The 21,640-nt window shown below is 39.7% G+C and overlaps 2 protein-coding genes across 3 annotated transcripts in view; one reads left to right on the top strand and one right to left on the bottom strand.

Annotated features, from left to right (window-relative positions):
* Nucleotides 1-11,392, bottom strand: part of BAG4 (BCL2-associated athanogene 4) — a 35,982-nt gene extending 24,590 nt beyond the window's left edge. For both annotated transcript variants that reach the window (XM_004682245.2, XM_004682246.2), the window contains exon 1: nucleotides 10,884-11,392. In XM_004682245.2, coding sequence (XP_004682302.1) covers nucleotides 10,884-11,153 — 270 coding nt within the window. In that variant the 5' untranslated portion in view covers nucleotides 11,154-11,392. The remainder of the gene's footprint in view (nucleotides 1-10,883) is intronic.
* A 133-nt stretch (nucleotides 11,393-11,525) lies between these two features.
* On the top strand, nucleotides 11,526-21,092 carry LSM1 (LSM1, U6 small nuclear RNA associated). Its single transcript, XM_004682244.2, has 4 exons — nucleotides 11,526-11,727; nucleotides 14,963-15,031; nucleotides 16,615-16,730; nucleotides 20,592-21,092. Exons 1-4 carry the CDS (start codon nucleotides 11,682-11,684, stop codon nucleotides 20,760-20,762), a joined length of 402 nt encoding a protein of 133 aa, XP_004682301.1. The 5' UTR covers nucleotides 11,526-11,681; the 3' UTR covers nucleotides 20,763-21,092.
* Nucleotides 21,093-21,640: the final 548 nt, after the last annotated feature.

The raw sequence follows: 21,640 nt of genomic DNA, 5'->3' as shown, positions 1-21,640 counted from the left end.
TCCCTTTACCTCCTCCATGTCAGATTTGATTATTTGCTCAAACAGCTCACAGAAACCAGGGACACTTACATTTACCAGTTTATTAATGCTATGAGTAAGGATAGAGATGAACGGAGCCAGGTTAAGAGATACCTAGGTCAAGGTCCAGGAGGGTCCCAAGTGCAAAAGTTTCTGTCCTCGTGGAGGCAGGGTGTGTCATCCTCCTGGTATGTGAATGTGTTTACCAACCTGGAAACTTCCCAAACCTCATACTGTTGAGATTTTTATGGACACTTCTTCATGTAACATGATCAATTATTAATGCCATTTCTAGCTCCTCTCCTGTCAGGAGAATAAGGGGTGAGGCTGAAATGCTAAACTTCTAATCAAATCTTAATCTTTCTGGTAGCAGCCCTTTCCAGGAGCTATCCAAGAGACCATCTCGGATTGCCTCAGTAGAACAAAAGACATTCCTAACCCTGGAAAATTCCTAGGGATTCAGGAGTCCTATGTCAAAAACTGGAGGTCATAGATCAAATATTATCACAAAGGATGTTCCTAATCACTTAGTGCTCTAATCACTTAGAAACTTATAAAGATTTGAGCCTCCCCAGTGGCCTCGGGGTTAAATCTCAGAACTCTCAAGCTACCGTGGCTGAAACCTGAATTCAATCCCTGGCCAGGGAGAGCTCAGCAGAGCTCTCCTATCTCACCCACTGCACCTCTCTGCAGTGTATTTCAGAAATCGACCGGTTCTCCCCACTCTGTCTCTGGTGAATCCTTTCAACTCTGCACCTCTGATCTGCAGGCCAGTTTTTCTATGCATAAATTAAGAAATATTTTAAAGAAATTTACAAAGGCTTTAGAGTCTATTTGCCACAAACTGGGGCACAGATAATACATATATCCTATCATCTTACAATAGCATGTAGTTAGAGCTGTTTTTTTAAAATCCAGTCTATCTGCTTTTGGATTGTTTAACCCATTCACATTTAATGTTATTACTGAGAATGTTGGATTTACACTTGTCCATTTCACTTTTTTGTTTTCATTGTGCCATGTTCAGCTTTTTATTTTTTACCTCTATTCTTCCTTACTGCTTTCTTTTTGTTAAGTGAACAGTTTCTTTAATGAGTTGCATGACATATATATGTGCATGTATATCTTTCCTTGAGCATGACTAGTCATTAAAGTTCCATAAATTTCCAGCTTTTCTTTTTCTTTTTATTGTTTTCAACAAGATCCTGGGCCGTAAATTGTTCTACAAACAACTGATCCAATGAAATTCAGGCTTCTTAGACTGGAAAACTTCCCAAAATCAGTTTTTGAGATTTTGTTCTGACCTTAATTGGCTCCTCCCAGGTATCTCTTTCCTTGGATCTCTCCAAACAAGCTAGCCAGCCTAAGTGTAGTCATATTACCAATGAATCTACTATTCTCCTCCAACTATCTTTCACAATAAACTCTAGTTTTTGAGAGCATCCTTAGGCTTCAGCTTCTCCATACTATTGCAAATAAAATCAGTTGTTCTGGGGAAAATTAGAAGCTTCCTGTTTTACAGTCTGTTTCTGCCAACATATAAAATGTCTGAATCACATTCAGCAGCTTGGATGGGGATCATGAGGGGGAGAGGTTCTCTGAAAGAACTCTGCTTTAGGAAACCTGCAGTAGCTTCAGACCTTACAAGTCTTGATAAAGGCCCCAGTATTCTCAGCAGTGCCTTCACCACACACAAGTGGCCCTAGACAGAGAAAGGGAACCACTACCGCCAAGCCTCAAGCCCCAAACTTAGAAACAATTGTTGGAAGCGAGATGATTAATATTGATGTGCTATCCCTTCTAGAATGATAACTCCCTGACTGGGAGCTGGAGGAAGAGTCTTATTTTCTTGGCTACACTATTCTGGAATGGATTTATGCCTCACTGATCTGGAAAGGGAGAGACATGGAACACATCTCTACTCTAATATCCCAGACTTACACTGTTCTAAGCTTGAGTAGATTTTGTAGACAAAATACTTCTTCATCTGCTATATTCCTTGAAACCATCACCAGAGACTTTAATTAGTTGTTTCTTTTCTTTTTTTACTAACACTAGAGACTCAGTTCACAGAGTTCCTCTTACAGTCATGCAAAAACTGGAACATGGCATTATTTTTTAACTTATTTTATATAATTATTGTAAGGTCATGGATTTAGAATTATCTTAATATTATTAGGAACAAAGATTTCCCATATGAAAATATAAAAGAAGTATAAATGGTCTATAATGTTGAATTTGAATTAACTATGAACTCATTTATCTTTCTATTTAAATATACTTATTTTATAACTATTCATTGAAGAAATCTAGACAAACATGGTAGCAGTTACTACAATTAGCACCCAACTGTGACTGTGTCACTTAAGTTACTTCACCTTGGCTCCAAGCACTGACTTCTATAATAGACTCTGTGATGCAGGGGTGGTAAGCCTGCATTTTTCCTTTGCCAGCTGGCCTTCTATTTGGTTCTGCCAATAGAGGATCCTAGGTTAGTGGACTGAATAATAAACTAGCTCCTTCCTGTTTGCTTTAAATCAGTCAGTAGCTGTCACCAAGTTATTTCAGTTTTTCCAACCCCCTTCAAGATACCAGCAACAGAGAAGCAGTGCCCCCTTCTGGTTTCCAGCTCCACCAGTCCATCTTCCCAAGTTTTTAGGTTCTAATAATCCCAAACTTTCTTCTCTTTATTTCTCAGCCCTAAGAGCAATAGATGTTTTGCTGCAGTTACTAACTTCTGCGTCACTTTCATTTTCCTTTTTTTTTTCTTTTCAAATTGCAATACCCATTTAAAATCTTAAATCAGATTTTCTCTTTTAAAAGATTAGCCTTGGGCCCTCATTAGTGGTACAGCAGGTTGGAGCTGCACTGTGAAGCTAAGCCAAGCTGAGGCCACTTCAGTGAGAGTTCGATCCCCACCCCAGAGGTATCTCACCTGCTTCTCCCCTCAGCAGTGTACTTTGTCAATCTGCCTGTCCTGCTCCCCACTGTCTCTGGTGAATCCTTTCGCCGCCCCTGCACCTCTGGCCTGTACCCCAGTTCTGTATGCACAAATAAATAAAATCTTTAAAAAAAAATGAGATTTTGTGGGGGTGGAGTGGGGAATGGGACCAAAAAAGGGGGGTGGGGGAGGTGGAGAGGGAAGTGCACGGGATTATGGTGATGGCACACGGGTGACTTGGTGATGGGAAACCCGTGGGGATTACAATTGAGATAGAAAAAATGTACAAAATGATGTAAAAATATACTGTTATAAAAAAAAACTCATATCATGAAAAAAAAATGAGGTTTCTAAAAGGAATGGTGATTTATGCCTGCAACAAATATTCATTCTATAAGGCTGGCACATCTTGTACCAGAAATCAAGAAAGCTGTCAAAAACACTGGATCATGTCAAAAGGACTCAGAAGCCAAGGAAGAGAGACTCTCAAGGGATCATTTCAGTAATGATCATTAAAGAATGACTGCAACTGGACTGAAACACACTTAAATGTTGAACTCATTTTCTTATCACAAACCTTTTCCCTTTGTAAAGCTCTGGGGGCAGCTCTTCTGCTCACATTTGAGAGGCAGGTGCCTCTTTCTCTTTCTACATTTCCAAATAAATCTGTCCTTTTAAAACATTAAAAAAAAAAAACCTGAACTCATACATGTATATACATACAAGTCATTCAAGTGAGCCCATAAAGACACTTTAAAAAAAAAAAAAAAACCCAGTAAGAAACACAACCTCTCTGTAATTTTAATAGAGTTTAGAGATGTAAGAAAATTAAGTCTTCCACCTTATCCTAGAGTGTCTTTTTTTTTCCTGGAAGATAGACCAAGACATATCTATGTGTTGGTTGTTGTCAGTGGTTACATAATTATATGCATTTGTTAAAAGTTACAGAACTGGGTCCTCCCCAGTGACACAATGGGTTAAAACAGCACCATGAAGCTATCCTCAGCCACTGCAGCATGTCAGGAGTTAGATCCACCACCAGAGAGCTGACCCACATGGGGTGGCAGACCTCTCCTGATTTACCCACTGTTCCCCTCAGCAGTGTGTTTCAGTACATCCACCTGTTCTGCTCCCCACTCTGTCTCTGGTGAGTCCTCTCCCCTCCAACACCTCTGGCCTGTACCCCAGTTCTTGTGTGCATAAATAAATCAATCTTTAAAAAACAAGCAATAAAGTCACAGAACTATGCCTTAAAAAGGTAAAATTGGCCCTCCCTGGTGGCGCAGCGGGTTAAAGCACAGCACTGAGAATCTGAAGCCACTTCCGCATGAGTTCGATTCCCGCCTGCCGCCTGCCCGGAGGAGACCACATGGCGAGCCAGACCTCTCCTGGCCCGCCAGCTGCTTCCCTCAGCAGTGTACTTTGTGGATCTGCCTGTTCTGCTCCCCACTCTGTCTCTGGTGAAGCTTCTCACCGCCCCTGAGCCTCTGGCCTATACCCCAGTTCTGTATGCACAAATAAATAAATCTTTAAAAAAAAAAAAGGTAAAATTTACTATGTAAAGATATTTTTTCAAGGGTAAAATAAAATCTTTATTTCATTTTTAAATGAAAAACATACTTGAAGCAGTAAAATCTATTAACTTTATTATGTCAATAAAATTAGTCTTTGTTCTTACCTACCCTCCCGTTTGTACAAAATGAGACAAATCAAAATATAGCTGCAATAATAATAGCAGTCTGCTGCTCACAGCCCCTCTATCACCACAACTGAACTTTGTTCTATAAACCAAACTGCAGATTTCATCATATGCCTAACTCTTTCCAAACTTTTAAATTGTTGACTGAAACTATTCAATGGTGATACAGATTCTCAAAGGTAATAATAATATAAAAGGAAGTTTTGTGGCAATGAAAATTTGCCTGAAATTATGCAAGCAGGTAATACATTTATTTACTTTCTTCTCTTTTGAGAAGTACCGAAATAAATCTCAGAAGGCTAGAGTCAATTCTTTCATATTTTCTCAGTACTGACTTACTTCACAAGAAGTGGACAGATGAATAAGGTTTACAAAGTGGCATTCCAACATGCCTTCCAAAAATAGCCCAAATAAATTTAACAATAGAGGAACCTGAGTACTACTGGTACTAAGTTCCATTTACAAATTCATCTGTATTTTTCACAAGAAATAGATTAAAATTTTTAGAAATGGTGCCTCAGCACTATGAAACTATCAGCAGCCACTGCTGTACCAGCTGGATCCCCAAGACAGAGAGCACATGGCAGAGCACAGCTCTCCTGTCTCCCCAATGCTTCCCTCAGCAGTGTATTTCAGTAGATCTTCCTGCTTTGCACCCCACTCTGTCTCTGGTGAATCCTCTTACCACCCCCTCCTCACCCCTCACCCCTGTACCTCTAATCTATATGCATAAATACATCTCCCTTAAGAAAAAATATTTTTAGAAAGGCACATAAATTTGTATAGCCATATACTCCAAAATCACTAACAAAGCATTTTATGCTGCTGTACTGACCATCATCACATAGTTTTTTTCTTTTTAAAGATTTATTTATATGTATACAAGAATTGGGGTACAGGCCAGAGGTGCAGGGGCAGCAGGATTCATCACAGAGTGGGAAGCAGGCAGAGTGAACAAAATACACTGCTGAGGAGAGCAGCAGGTGGGCCAGGTGATTTCTGCCATGCCATGTGGGTCACCTTCCTGACCAGGGATTGAACTCATGCTGCAGTGGCTGCAGATAGCTACATAGTGCTGTACTTTAACCCCTTGCACCACCACAGAAAGCCCACACAGTTTTATTTCTATAGCATGTGGATCTCTTCCATGCTTCTCTACTACTCCTCCCTTCCCCCAGTAGCTGTGGCAAATACTTACAGTATCAAGTTCCCAATGTGTCCCATCCCACTTTCATTCAGTGACCTATTTTACTTTATTAAGAATGCCAAGAGTACATACGAACAATGGAATATTACTCAGCATAAAAAAAGAAACATGTCTTTTGCAGCAACATGGATGGAACTGGAAAAGATCATGCTTAGTGAGATAAGCCAGAAAGAAAAACAAACAAAAAAAAAAAACAGATGGTTTCGCTCATAGCAGGAGTATAATGGACAAGGCGAGAAAATAATAATAATAAACAGCCATATACCAGAGACATTTCATGGGGGTAAGTGGGGAATGGGATCAAAAAAAGTGGGGGAGGGAAGTGCGTTGGACTGTGGTGATGGTACATGGGTGACTTGGTGATGGGAAACACATGGGGATTACAATTGAGATGGGAGAAAAAATGTACAAAATGATATAAAAATAAACTATTATATTTAAAAAAATGTCAAAAGCTAAAAATCACATCAATGTAACTGTCCTTCAAATCCAAGCTTACTTTGTCCCTCTCCAACTTGGAAGAGGTTTCTCAACTCCTCTATACCATTTAATACTCACCCTCTCCCCCTCTTCCTAAGTCATGTTCCATCCTTTTCCTAAATCTACTCAGTTACTCTCCTCCACTTAGAAACACACTCAGGGCCCTCCCTGGTGGTACAACAGGTTAGGATACAGCACTGCAAGCTGGCCACAGCCACTTTCGTATGAGTTCGATCCCTGGTCCCGGAGGTGATCCACATGACGTAGCAGACCTCCCCTGTCTCACCCACTGCTCCCCTTAGCAGTGTACTTCGTCAGTTGGCCTGTTCTGCTCCCCACTCTGTCTCTGGTGAATCCTCTTACTGCCCCTGCACCTCTGGCCTATACCCCAGTTCTGTATGTATAAATAAATAAATCTTTTAAACCACACACATTCAACGCGTATAACCTTAAAATTATTTTCCCCAATCCTGGTTCCCAGTCAATGACTACTTCTCATTACTAAAAACTTCTGAAAGTTCAGTTTACATTTGTCTTCTCATTCTAACCTCCCATTCATAACTTCTATGCTATTTTACTTGCACCAATGAGATCAGCAACATCTTTTTTTTTTTTAAGATTTATTTATTTATACATACAGAACTGGGGTATAGACCAGAGGTCCAGAGACCACAAGAGGATTCACCAGAGAACAGGCAGATCGATAAAGCACACTGCTGAGGGGAGAAGCAGGCGAGACAGGAGAGGTCTGCTGTACCATGTGGGTCATCGAGGAGGAATCAAACTGAAATTCCTGTGGCTAGCTTCGCAGTGCTGCACTTTAACCAGCTGTGCCACCAGGGAGGGCCCAGCAATATCTTTTTGTCAAATCCAACAGCTTCTTTTCAATTCTGATATATGTTACAGGCAAAGTAGTTGTGTCCTTGTTTGGTTTGCACTGCATGACTTTCTTGATTCTCCTATGTCTTTCCCAATATTACCTTTCACTGCTTTCTTTTGGACTCCGCTTCTCTGTCACCTATTCTTGATGCTCAAAGATCTCCTGGTCACATTACTCACTTTAGGGATTCAATTATGCTGATATTTGATGACTCTCTAATCACCATTCAAACTCCCACCTAAGCCCACATCTAGTGTGTCGTCCACAGTCACCAATTCCTAAATGTCACAAAGACTCTAAAGTTCAACATAAAAAAAAAAAACAGAAAATGACAAACCTCTCTAATCAATCTCATATATCTTCTCCAGAGCTTGGCACACAGTAACAATCGTGACTAACTGGATTCCAACTGAAATGAAATAAAGGCAGTTCATGAGCCATTGCCAAAGTTTTTGTATATTCTAAAGTTCCTCTATCAACCAATCACTAGTTCTTTTGCTACAAAATTAAACTACATCTTCCTATAAAAACCTATTTAAAAAAAATAAAATTAAAAAACTTTTCTGGAGCAACTAGTTAAGGCACAGCACTATGAAGCTATGGCAGCCACTGCAGCATGAATTTGATTCCCCACAGGGGAGGGGACCCACATGGTGCAGCTGAAGGCTCCTGACCTGCCCCCTGATCCCCTCGACAGGGTATTTCAGTCAGTCTACCTATTCTCTCCTCACTCTGGTGAATCCTCTGACTCCTCCACCCCCACCCCACACCTCTGGCCTGTATCCTAGTTATTGTATGCATAAATAAATAAATTTTTAAAAAGATCAGGGAGAGATTTTTAAGTTTCACATGTTTTGTTTTTTGTTTTTACTGCTGCAGTTTTAATAGGTTCCCAGGTGATCTCCATTTTGCAACATTTTCCTGCTATATTTAAATGTTACTATAGAATCAAGTTCTTGTGATTCAGTGCAATAATCATTTCAATATCTATGGAGCAGAGCTTCTCAGCATGAGTGCGCAAGTGGATCACCTGTGGATCTTATTAAGTTGCAGCAGTAAAAAAAAAAAAAACTTCTGGAAAATAAATAAATAAATAGCACTGAGTCAGAAACATAAAAATCTCTGCATTTACAGCAGCCAACCAACACTGAAAGTCTGGGTACATGAAGCACACTTTTTAGGTAGCAAGGCTATATAATAGGTTATTGTACCCTTCCCCCCTCCCCTTAAGTTAGTCAGATTTCATTATATAAAATGTAAAATATATGACAAGCAACACATTACATCTATGACAACATGCATATCTTTTATACTAGTTTTTTATTGTTGCAAAAGAAATTACCATCTTAAAATAACAAGAATAATGAACAACCATATACCAGAGACATTTTGTGGAGGTGGAGTGGGGAATGAGATCAAAAAGAGGGGGTGGTGAGGGGGTAGGGAGGGAAGTGCACAGGATTATGGTGATGGGACAAGGGTGACTTGGTGATTGGAAACCCGCAGGGACTACAATTGAGATGGAAAAAAAGTGTAAAAATGTAAAATAAACTTATAAAATTAAAAAAAGAGAGAAATTACATCTTATATTTCATAAATTTCAGAGTCAAGTAAACCAGAGACATTCTGCGTGTGTATGTGTGTGTGTGTGTGTGTGTGAGAGAGAGAGAGAGAGAGAGAGAGAGAGAGAGAGAGAGAGAGAGAGAGGGTGATCAAAACCGGTAGGAAGAGCGCAAGGGATTATGGTGATGGTACAAGGGTGAATTGGTGGTGGGAATTCCACTACAACTGAGATGAAAATGGGTACATTGTACAAAAATGAAGAATGGTGTAAAAATATATATATATATATATTTATATATATGCTTAAAAAAATTCTAAATGGTTTTTAGGTGCCAATTACACATTCTAGCTTTATCTCCAACTATTCCATTACTATCACTCACCCCAGTGCATACTTATACTGACAACTCCCTAAAATCTCAATTTCTGTTAAGTCCATCCAGAAAACAGAGCCTAAATAAAGCCATCAATTTAGTGATTCTCTTCTCTTTCCCATCTACTGATATTTGTTCTAGTTTGCCTGCTTATAGATCAAGCATTTCATCACTCTACCGCAGAATTACAGTATCATGGCTTACCAGTATCACGGCTTACTTATTCTACATTAGACAGAGAAAACATGAACTTTCCCCCACAATTAACAGATCACTATCTTATGTTTGTTCAATTTTTTAAAGATATAATTATAATACCTACTCTTTCAAAGTACACAATTCTGTGGTTTTTGGTATATATTCAAAGCTGTGCAATCATCATCATTATATAATTCCAGAAAATTTTCATCACCCCAGAAAGAAATCCCATACCCTTGTCTATATCACTCCCACGGTACTCAATGCCCCAGGTCCTGGCAAACTAATCTGTCTCTGCAGATTTACCTCTTCTGGATATTTCATATAAATGAATATGTGATCTTTGTGACTGGCTTCTTTCTTTCATAAGGCATGATGTTTTCAATGTTCATCCACGTTGTAGAATATATCAGTACATTTCCTTCCATGGCTAAAAAATTTCATTGTATGAATACATTCTGTTTTATTCATTTATCGGGTGATAGGCATTTGGGTATTTCCACTTTTTGGCTATTCGAAGTAGCCAAACATCTACAATTTTTTATTATGACATGTTTTCAGATCTTTTGGGTATCTACCTAGAAGTAGACTTGCTGAGTAATAGTACTAACTCTATACTTAACATTTGAAGGAACTGCCAAACTCTTTTCCAAAACAGTGAACCATTTTACACTCCTACCAACAATGTATGAGAATGTCACTACTATATTTTCAACCAATGAGGATGGTATCATTCCTGAACCAAAAGGGATGTGTGCCCCCACACTTAAGAATAATTCTCGACTAAAAATACCGGACTAACAAAATAGAAGTGTATTTCCAGCAGGGCAACAAGAATAAAAAATGTATTTTAAGTCCTAGTATAGTGAACAAGTGAAGTAACCTCTCCAACGGTATTAATCGTTAAAACCTGGACGATGTAATAACATTCCCGTTGCAGTCCTCGTGAAGATTAAATAAAACAATCCACGTGAAGATGCTTCCCAATACTGATTCTCCAAGATTCCATGCCAGGCAAAATATTAAGGGGCAAAAGGCTAAAACCCCATATCCCTCCTCCTCCTCCTTCACGTTTCTTCCCCGCGGGAGGGGTTGCTGAGTGACAGCGGGGTTGTAGCCACCTCCCTTCTCCGGGAGAGTCCGCCTGACGAGCCACGCAGGATAAATTGGTAAAAGCTCGGAGGCAGAGCCGGGTCACTCCTGCCTAACATCATCCCCGGGAGATTCCGCAACCTGCCACTAAGCTTGGCAAGTCAGTGTACGATTTTTTTAAAATGGTAATGAACATATTTATTATGGTCGAAGCAGAAAAGGAGGAGCAAAGAGAACACAAGTATATACCCCACCCCCAACACACGATCCCGGTATTTGACTGTCAAGACCCAATAAGGAAAACAAATACAGTATGAAACCCGACTCATCACGAACTCTGTAGGTTTATCAATGCCAAGGGCCCTCCCGCCTCCGCCCCCAATCCGACACGGAGGGGTCGGATCCCTGGAGTCTGAAGGCGAAAAGCTTACCTGGTGGCTTCCTCCAGCTCGGCCCGGTTCCGACCAAGCGCCTCCAGAGGTATAGTAACCATCGCCGCCTCCGCCTTCCCCTGGCCAGGTGGTCTCAGCCGGGCCGCCCCCGCGCACCCGCCAGGAAATGGGAGGCTGGGAAGGTTCTGGGCGAGTCGAATATAAGGGCGGAAGTGGGTGCACCGGCACATCTCCACCCCCAGGCCCATAATAGCGGCCATAAGAGGGACCGTCACTGGGGCCGTAGCCCGAGCGCCTCAAGGCCGACATGGGCTCCACTGCCCCTAAGCGCTTCCCGCCCCCCAAGGCCAGCCCATTGCGCAGGCGCCTGCCGGAGAAAGCGAATGGACTACAGTGAAGGGGGTCGGCCAACAACAGCCAATCCCAAGCCCGGTCCCGCCTCTAATGCTGTCGAGCTCTGGAAGGAGTGACGGAAGTCCGTGACTCTGGGGTTTAGGAAACCGGAAGACGAGAGGTAGCATCGTGTTTCTTAGAGGTGAATATATTTCTCCACCACCTAGCCAGTCTAGATTACTTTATCAGGGATCGAGGAAAGGGTATCCCGGGACGGCACGACGGCCCCGCCTCTTCCTGGGGATGGGCACAGGATGCCGGAAGTGGGTGGGGCTAATATGGAGGCGTTTCCGGCTTGCCCCGGCTTTGGGCTGAAAGCCGGGGCAGACTTGCTGGTTCGGGTCTGGGTTCCCGTCGCGGTCCCGCCAAGGCGGCGACTGCGGTAGGAAGAAGGGAGTGTTGGGCGCACTGGCACTATACTTCGCAGCCTTATCTTAGCTCAAAATGAACTATATGCCTGGTACCGCCAGCCTCATCGAGGACATCGACAGTGAGTAGTAGCTCTCCTCCGGGCGGAGTCCCGAGTGAGACCCTTTCTCCCGGGTGGGTGTCTCTTGGAGAGAGCTCGTTGAATAAGTCTGAAGCCCGGCGGGCGGTGTGTTTTTAGCTCAGTTCAGAATATTTGGCAATTGACATCCTCCATAGAATGGATAAGCCACGGGACCCGCTGTTTCCCCACTTCCTAGTCCACAACCTCTATCCTGCCCCGCGCTGCCTCTGCCAGTCCCCTGGCTGGTGAACCATAGACTGTAGAATTTGTTCCTGCTTCCGAGGAATGGGCCTTTGAGACCCAAACACGAAAGTTGCCCAGTTTACTTCTCTTTAGTCCACTTTTAACTCGCAGCGCTTCAAAGTACCAGACTGTTATTGGTGGCTGAGTGAGAAAAACTTAAAGGACTTAATAAACGAAAGTATTTAGACTAAAGGAGTTGAACTTAATTGGCAAATATGGCCGTTTGCAGTCTTCGTTCACACTGATCGAGTCTTTAGCACTTTCAGACGAAGAATTAGAGTAGCCACTTAAAATTGTCTTGTTTTCCCCTTTTTAAAATTCGATTAACTATTCCTCAAGGAACACTTTTTAAATCTGATCTGTCTCATTAACTTTTAATTGCTGCAAAATGAGTTACACACGGTTACTAACAATGTACCTCTAGGTTATATATGCAAATTTAGTCTATGGATTGAATAATTTTTAAAGTTGTCAAGAGGTCTTTTTTTGACCCAAACTTTTATTTTGCCGTTTAAGGGAAATTTAGTGCAAACTGGGCCAAATTCATATATGTGCAACCACTGTGTACTGAAATCTTTGATTTTGATTGAGGATGCCCTTTACTCCACCTCTTGTTATATATCTGAATTGTAAGACCTCTTTAACACATGGTACTAACATTTTATTAAAAATAATTTTTGTTCTCATGACTTCTTTATATATTCCAGCACGTTTCCTTTACTGAAGTTTGAAGCCATTTCATAGCAGCACCCTTCACTGCCACATTCACCCATTTTACTCCTTTTTCCCCGTAATCATTCTTTCATTATTTTCACTTGAATAGGAAGTACTCTTTTCTGTTTGTATCTTTCATTACTTTTTCTTTCCATTGCTTCTGGAACCTTCCATCAATATTTTTTTCCTCTACTAGCTTCTCACCCCCTTAATTTCCAACATGGTGTTCTTGTCAGTCCATCTCACATTTTTTCCCAATGTTTCCTCATCAAATTCCCAGCCCCTTTTTTTCTGTCTTTACTACCACACCTGTTGAATTATCTCCATTTTGATTCTATTTCTTGACCATCTGTAATAGGTCATATCTATTACACCTGTAATCTGATTTTTGTTACAGTGTCCAAGTGACGCTAAATTGAAAAGGCCTTGGGCTAATACACTCCTTAGAGTTCTTCTCTCCCCTGGAAGCATTGTGATACTGTTGCCACTGGATTCTTAATCCTTTGACACTGGATGATGATTTTCTTGCCTCTCCATCTCTGTTAGCCTGCAATAGTCTCGAGTGCCATCTTCAACATGCTGCTTTTTTTTAAATCTCTGGGAGAAGTCCTGGGCTTTAATAATTATATCATCCGTGTGGACTTAATCCAAAATTCCTCTTTAATTCTGACCTCACTGACATTTCCAATTCTGCCTATTGACATTTCCACAGAGATTTCCTGGTAGCACTTCAGAATTACAGACAGCTAATAACTTTTCAGCTGAGCTTGTTTCTTTTATTCCCAACTTTCGGGAAATGACTCAGATTCTTACAACTTTAACTCATCTTTTAGCACGTGCTCTCTCACACATACCCAGAAATACAAACTCAGTTGACCAATTCTATCACTTACAATAGCACAGTCTTAGTCCTGTCATTTTTCTCTTTTCCCATCTCTACTTGGTTCAGCTTTTTCCCTGTCTCCAACTCCCAGAATAGTTTCATGACTGCTCTCTGTTCTGCCAATTTAATCTTCAGTTTACTGTGAAGTAAAATAAATCCATACTCAAATTGCAAGTACTTTTCTGACTTCATCTCCTGTTATTTCTCTTTATACCCTTGACTTTTACATAAATACATGAATACATACCCCCCCCCCTTTTTTTTTCCCTCCTCCTCAAATGACAGATTTCTCTCCTCTCTCTTGTCATGGCCAAAAATTATCTTTCAAGGGGCCAGCCCTTGAAACTGTTTTCTTGTGACAATTATAGCCCAAGGAAAACTTCCCTTTGGGAAGAAACACTGCCTCATTCTTCTGCATCTGGAAAACTGCCTCTTCTGCATCTGGAAAGTACTTAATACATGACCTTAAATGAATGAATGAATATGATGGCTTTTCTAATGACTGGCTGATTCTCTTTGGTGTCGGCTTAGAGACACCTCTTCAGGGAGGTTTACCCTAGCACCCTCTCTCCTGTAGCTACTTCCTCTCTCTTTTCATATATCCTGCTATCTTCTGTACTATCCATGTGCTATAGGTATTTTTTGTTTGTTTGTCTTTCTCCACAGTAAATGCAAGTTTATAAGGTTGTTGATACTTTGTATCTTACTCCCCACATTGTATATCTATACACCAGAAAAGCATGTAACTCTCACTAAAAATCATTGAATCTTTGCTCTTGCTATCAGCATTCCCAGTTCAAATGTCTAAGCCACTGTTTTTATCTAAAACCTATTGACTTCAAACAGTGTTAACTGTAAGATCTTCCATGTAATACAATTTTAGAATATAATTCTAGAGTTAATATCAATTAGGCCAGCCATTCCTTTTCCCATTCTGCTGTATTACTGATTCTTTTCAACACTGATTTTCTATTAAAAAGGAAAAAAAAAAATTCTATGGGTCCTACACCAGGGAGGTGGGAGGAGTAAATATTGTTCGAAAATGAACAACAATGTAAATATACATCTGTATAAACAAATACTTTTTTAAAATCCCAAAGTTGAGGGGGGAAAAAAAGTTCAGTTTCAGGATATTTGAGACTTTTTCAGCTGGTAGCCATGGAAGCCTGCCTTCCTATCTTTCTCCCATGCCGCCTTTAAAACTGGTAATTAACCCATCAATAAATGAACTGATAGAAGAAAACAAAAAGGCAAAAAAAACATTTACTCTTTAATGCATTGGAAGAGAAAGTGATACTGAGTCTTAAACTACCCTTAGCTTTGTTTATATTGTATAAACTCACTGAAGCCAACAGTTCTTATTTTTTTTTTTAAGATTTTATTTCCTCTCCCCAGAAAAGCACTTGGTCCTGCTTCGGGATGGAAGGACACTAATAGGCTTTTTAAGAAGCATTGATCAATTTGGTATGTACTACTTACAAACTTCTCATATATTTTAGATAATAAGAGTTGCCCTCAGTACTTCTGTGTTATTAAATTTTGAAACTTATTTGTAATTTTTGTGCTGTTGTCTGGCATAAAGGAACACTGATTTGAATCATTAGCATCATTGTCTTCTGGTAGAAATTAAGGTTAGTTGGCTCAAAAACTTGTATTTACAAGCTCATATTTCTAAAACTGGTTTTCACTAAAATGTTTTAGGCTATTTTTTTATTTTCCCCATTAGAGGGAGCCAGACAGTAGAAATAAACTTATTTCACTGAAAAACCTGCTTATTTTCACATACACTTACATTCGACTATTCTCCAAAGCAGTTCTTGCACTTGAAGGTAAAACCTTCCTTGCAGTGCAAATTAGGTAGGAGACATTTTTTGAAGCTCAAGATTATAAGCTTAGGACTGTTGAACTCAAGAGTCCCACTCTTTGTTTTGTACACTGCATTTTTCTACTATTTCAGGGAACTTCACAGTTCACATCAGCATTTGTTGGACATCAGGTCAGTGGATTTGGACGTTAGGAAAGACAACATAAATGACACACTTGTAAAAATTACAGAAGGAGGAGAGCATAAATAACTGCTTTTCTTCAAATAGGGTCAATGGTACCAATTGAAAGAAGAAAATTGATCTTAATGGCCTATGGTTCTAAACCAAGTCAAATTCATCAGAATCCTTTAAAGGGAAAGTAGTTAAATACTGACTGTATTCTTACATTACCAGATAGGTTATCTGACAATGGAAACACAGGTCTTTGCTATATTGTAGTCCCTGGATACCTGCATTGGACTAAATGAATCCAAAGTACTAAAACAAAGTTAAATCTTTGATAAATCATCACATGCACATACTCACACAACATAGGAAAAACTTTTCCTTCTCAACAAAAACAAAACCCAAGGCCTCCCTGGTGGCGCAGGGGTTAAAGTCTCAGCATTGTCAAGCTATCACCAGCCACTGCAAAATGAGTTTGATCCCCCTGTCAGGAAGCTAACCTACATGGCACAGCAGATATCTCCTGTCTCACCCACTGCTCCCCTCAGCAGTATATTTCAGTCAGTCTGCCTGTTCTGCTCCCCATTTTTCTCTAGTGGATACTCTTACTCCCTTCACTCCCCCACCCATCTGATCTACACCCTAGTTCTTGTATGAATAAATAATAAATCTTTTTTAAAAAAGCAAAGTTTTAATTACTCTTTGCAGTTGTTGTTGAGCTCTAGAGTCTTCCAAATGCCCTGTTCTTTTTTTTTTCCTGATAGCTGTATTAATACTAGCAGTTAATACAGGAATTTCATATTTTTACCGTATTTCTACCATCATTAATGCCTCTTAATCCCAAATAGTCTCTCAGTTTGTAATTGTTTAAAAATCCCCTAAATGGTGTGTCTAATGAAACAGAAGATTGTTTGACACTTGATCTTTTCCCAGAACTAGAAAGTTTGGAATTCACCTTTAGCTAGATCTTTTCTACTCAAAATAAATTATTGCGTTTTGGATCTATATCCAATAATTTGAACTAAATGTGTTTGTTTCTTCCCTGTACACTTATAGCTAACTTAGTCCTACATCAGACTGTGGAGCGTATTCATGTGGGCAAAAAATACGGTGATATTCCTCGAGGGATTTTTGTGGTCAGAGGAGAAAATGTGGTCCTACTAGGAGAAATAGTAAGTGAAAACTATTAAGCTGCTCTGGGTCTTGATAATCATGCTAGTTAGGTTTCTTTTCTTGTGATCTTAAGTAAGATAATATTTTCCACATTTACTGAACTTTTCACAGGAAATTACCAAATTAGCTTAGGTTGTAAATTATCTACTGAGATCGTTGTAAGAAAATTATAGAGAATAACTTTGTTTCAGTACCTTTGGGCATTGTAAAGATTTTAATCCTATTAGCAGCAACCTATCACTGATGTTACTGGTTATAACACTGTCCTACACAAATGTGCTCATTAATATACTTAATTCCATTGTCTCTATTAGCAGAAAATGAAAAGTCTTGATGCCTAATGAGAGGATAATTCAACAAAGTATGATTTATATACATTGGAATATTCTGCAGTCATTTGAACAATTGCTTACAAGTAGTCTTTCATAACATAAATTGTTTACAGGAAGATATCTTGCCTATACATGCTATACAGGTTTTTAAAGTGGGGAAGGGGAAGGAATGGCCTTTCAATTAATTGTCCTGAGAATAGAGGTTGCTTTAATTGAATCCTTAGTTGACAGCCAAAGAGGAAATCCTTATTTGTCTGTGCCAATAAGACCAGCTGGCAGGTAAAAATTTAATCTTCTGAAGCATTTTACTCTAGGGTATGTGTGTACCGACATACAAACACAAATATACACATCTGCATGCAATTATACACATCGAAAACATGGCCCTCCCTGGTGGCACTGCTGGTTGGGACACAGCACTGCAAGCTAGCTGCAGCCGCGTCAGTGCGAGTTTGATCCCTGCCCCAGAGGTGATCCACATATCACAGCAGACCTTTCCTGTCTCTCCCACTGCTCCCCTTTGTCAGTCTGCCTGTTCTGCTCTCCCATCTGTCTCTGGTGAATCCTCTCACCACCCCTGCATCTCTGGCCTGTGCCCCACTTCTGTATGCATAAATAAATAAACCTTTTAAAAGAACACACACACATATAAAACTACTAAATACCCAAACATTTTTAAAAGAAGATGAAATTTGATTTCATGTTTTACCTTATTTTAAACCTTTGACTTAATCCTGCTACTTCTGATTACTGGTGTTGCCAAGAAAAATCAAAATAAAAAACTTGGATGTTTGCTTATTTTTTTGTTTTGTTTTAAAAATTTTCAATAAAGTTGCCTGATATCTAGCCACATCACCCAACCCCACCACCATAGTATAGCCCATCCTTGCCACATCTCAAATCAGGTTTACAGAAGCAGTCTGTGTGATGTGATTAGGTTCATGGCTATTTTAACATTAAATTAAGTAAGGAGATAATTCTGCTAGGAGCTTGCTCAATCAATCTTCAGATAGGAAACAACTGAAATGACTAAGACTGTCAATATAGCCCAAGTGCTGCTATGAAATGTCTGAAAGACCTTTTCCTTATTTTTAAAGTACTGTTGCAGTTGATACGTTTGGTTTAATGTAGCATTTCTTGCATGTTTAAGCAGCAGCACTGTCATTTCCTTGTATTATGTGAAGATGTGGTTGAGTGGGGGTGCTAGTCTGCAGAAGGGCTAGCCCATCTCTGGACAGTATAATTTTGGGTATTTTTCCCTTTTCTGAATTTCTTTTGGAAAAGGAAGCATACTACTTTGCTAATGGGAAAAGATGTAAGTTAAAAATATTTACATATACTCTGCATACATTCTGTACTAGCATATGCCACAGACGTACTTTCTGGGAGTCCTTTTGTGGAGAAAATTACTCTTTTTTGGTAGCTATGTTTTGATTTGATGCTGCAGAATATATGCAATAATAATCACCAAAGATACGGTTCTGGGTTGCTTATATAGTTATATGAATCAGCAGTCATTTCAAGCAAATTATGTACCAACCCTGGAGAAACTAACATCCAGAAACTAGAGTCTATAAACAACCCATTGCCTAAGAAGTCCCTGGATTCTGCCTCAAGGATAATGATGCACACAGCCTTAGGTAATCTGATTGTTGAGAAGCAGAATCATTATGACCACATGAATAACTCAAAAACAAACTGAAAAGTCCAGAAGACCACACACTAAGCAATAGAACATTACTTCCCGTTAGCAGCTACCCGTGAGTGCAGGTTGTACTTGATATTATGTCATTTTCTGGGGGCAGTAAATAACTTTTTGACCCAGAATAGGGCTTGCTTATGTAATCTGTGTGGCTTCCATTCTAATCTCTCTGTTGAGAACCCTTCCTCTGATAGGAGATTAGCATCCATGGGTAGGCTGGCACATACAGAGATGTTGTGTATGTGCTGTTACCTCCCCAGAATTTTATAATTGAGAATGACAAAAATAAGAGCCAAGAGCCTCCCTGGTGGCCTAAAAGTTAAGTCTTAGCTGTCATCACAAGGGCCTGAAAAGATCTCCAGAAAAGGAGCTAACCCACACATGGCATAGCAGACATCTGTCTCACCCGTTGCTCCCCTTTGCAGTTTATTTTAGTAAATCTGCCTGTTTTGCTCCCTACTCTGTCTCTGATGAATCTTCTCACTAGCCCCTCCTCGCACCTCTGGCCTATACACCAGTTCTATGCAAAAATAAATTAAAAATTTTAAAAGAAGAACCAAAAATACCCTGTGTATATAGATTTTCCATTTCATAAAACCAAAGAATGCCTGTATGTTCATTTTATCGAGGTGGCTCAAAATAAAAATAAGCTTGTGATGTTAAGTAAAAATTATATTTGTGGCCCTCCCTGGTGGCACAGTGGGTTAAAGCACAGCACTGAAAAATTGTATTTGTGTCGTGGTAGTTGTTTTTTTTAAGTCACTATTTACATAGAGTAAAAGGAAATTCGCCAAACTATCCCTTCATACTGGAACTATGGATAAAATGTTTTTGCTTATTTTCTGACTTTCAATACAATAAGCTTGTGTTTTTATAAGGGAGAAATAGTTTGAAATGTTTGTTCAATTAAAATAGGAAATATGCTAAGACTACTTAGTAAACTAACAGGTATGCTGAGGTTTTTCTCTAAAGGACCGGTTGCCATGGGATGGGGGGAGGAAATAATAATTCAAAGTTAATACAACAAAGGTACAGTTTATTGCCTGCATAGTGGGGACAGGTAGTGCTACTTTTAGTTCACTGTTCTCTGCCTTATTGAGCATCAGCCCCCAGATTTTAATGATTTGGTAATGTAAAAATACAAAATTTATCTAAGGCCATGTTGTCCTTAGTAATAACTTCTCTCGAATTCTCTGGGTTTTTGAGAGAGCTATTTATAAACACCCCAACAAAAGTTCTTAAAGTTAGACTTTGGGCGCCTCCCTCCCTGGTGGCCTAGGGGTTAAGTCTCAGTGCTCTCATGCTATATACACTGCACTGTGGCAGGCATAAGTTAGATCCCCAGCCAGGGAGCTAACCTGTACATGGGATAGGAGACTACTCCTGTCTCACCTGCTGCTCCCCTGAGCAGCGTATTTCAGTAGATCCATCTGGATCTGTTCCACTCCCCACCCTGTCTCGGGTGAATCCTCTCATCCCCCACCCCTGGCCTACACTCCAGTTCTTTTATGTATAACTAATTACATAAATCTTAAAAAAAAAAAAAAAAAAGTCCTTGACTAATAGAGAACTTTCAATAATCTAAAGCTTTGTTCTATACACTGGTACTGACCCATTATCACACTTCTTAGAGATATGTATTTTGTAATAATCTTGCCAAGCATTTCTTTGAAAAACTTATCTGTTCTTAGGAGGAGGAGATTTCAACTCTGTCATTTACAAAAAATAACTCAAGTCTAATAAAGGACTCCATTTGCCTTTAGATCTGTAATACTTTCCATTTTTGGTAATAAGGTGAAAGTATTTGAAACCTGCTTGTTTTATAGGACTTGGAAAAGGAGAGTGACACACCCCTCCAACAAGTGTCCATTGAAGAAATTCTTGAAGAGCAAAGGGTAGAACAACAGACCAAGCTGGAAGCAGAGAAGCTGAAAGTTCAGGCACTGAAGGATCGAGGGCTCTCCATTCCGCGAGCAGATACTCTAGATGAGTATTAAGTTTTCTACTCAGAGACCACTGCACTTTCACAGAATTAAAGAAGCATCTTGGTCACCTTACACATTTGACTAAAGACTATAGGGTTCAGAAAAGTCCTTTTTATTTTTTAATTCCTTCACATATGCAACATGAAGATATCAACTGACCTTTTTGCTTTTTCCTTTTTAATAACAAGATCATCATTTAAAAAAATACAGAGGCATGGACTCCTTTCATTCATCACTGTGAAGCCAGCAACTACTTCTATTTGCTCTTCTCGTCTCAAATTAGAGTTTGCAGTGGACATTTTTCACTTACTTGTAAATAAAATATGAATCTCATAACGCTCATGTGACTTCCCAAGTTCAAGTTGACTACAATGAATAGACAAAGGTGTTTCAGCTCTTGAAGGTATAAGTATACACACTGAAATTTCTCTTTTCATCACAGGTCCAAGTGGCTAGTTACTTTTAAAAGTTCTCCCCTCTCCCCTTTTCATGTTTGCATCTGATTAAAACTTTCAGGCTTGTAGAGGGAGCTTTCAGTGAAGGTCTGCAGATAATGAATGTCACAGAAGCCTCATGTTTAAGGACATCACTGCAGCTCTTGTTCCTGCTTCAACAGCTATTCCAAATTACATTCCTGTGAGGTCCAGTCTTTTCTTGTGGTCACTCTTTCTCTGACCTTCTGTGGATTTGTTTTTTAGTCCTTTGGATCGAATCTTCAACCTCATATGCTATGTTTTCATTAAAAAAAAAAACACAAAATGCACTGATGCATCTAGGTTAGTTAGTTAACTCATAGCTGACGAACAACCTTGGTGGTGCCAGTTTTCTGATACATCTAGGTTAGTTAGTTAACTCATAGCTGACGAACAACCTTGGTGGTGCCAGTTTTC

Source organism: Condylura cristata, unplaced genomic scaffold, assembly GCF_000260355.1.
Source record: "Condylura cristata isolate star-nosed mole 26May11 unplaced genomic scaffold, ConCri1.0 scaffold00014, whole genome shotgun sequence".
Classification (NCBI taxonomy): Eukaryota; Metazoa; Chordata; class Mammalia; order Eulipotyphla; family Talpidae; genus Condylura; species Condylura cristata.
Note: the sequence above shows the minus strand (reverse complement) of the source record. Positions and strands in the feature narration are given on the sequence as shown.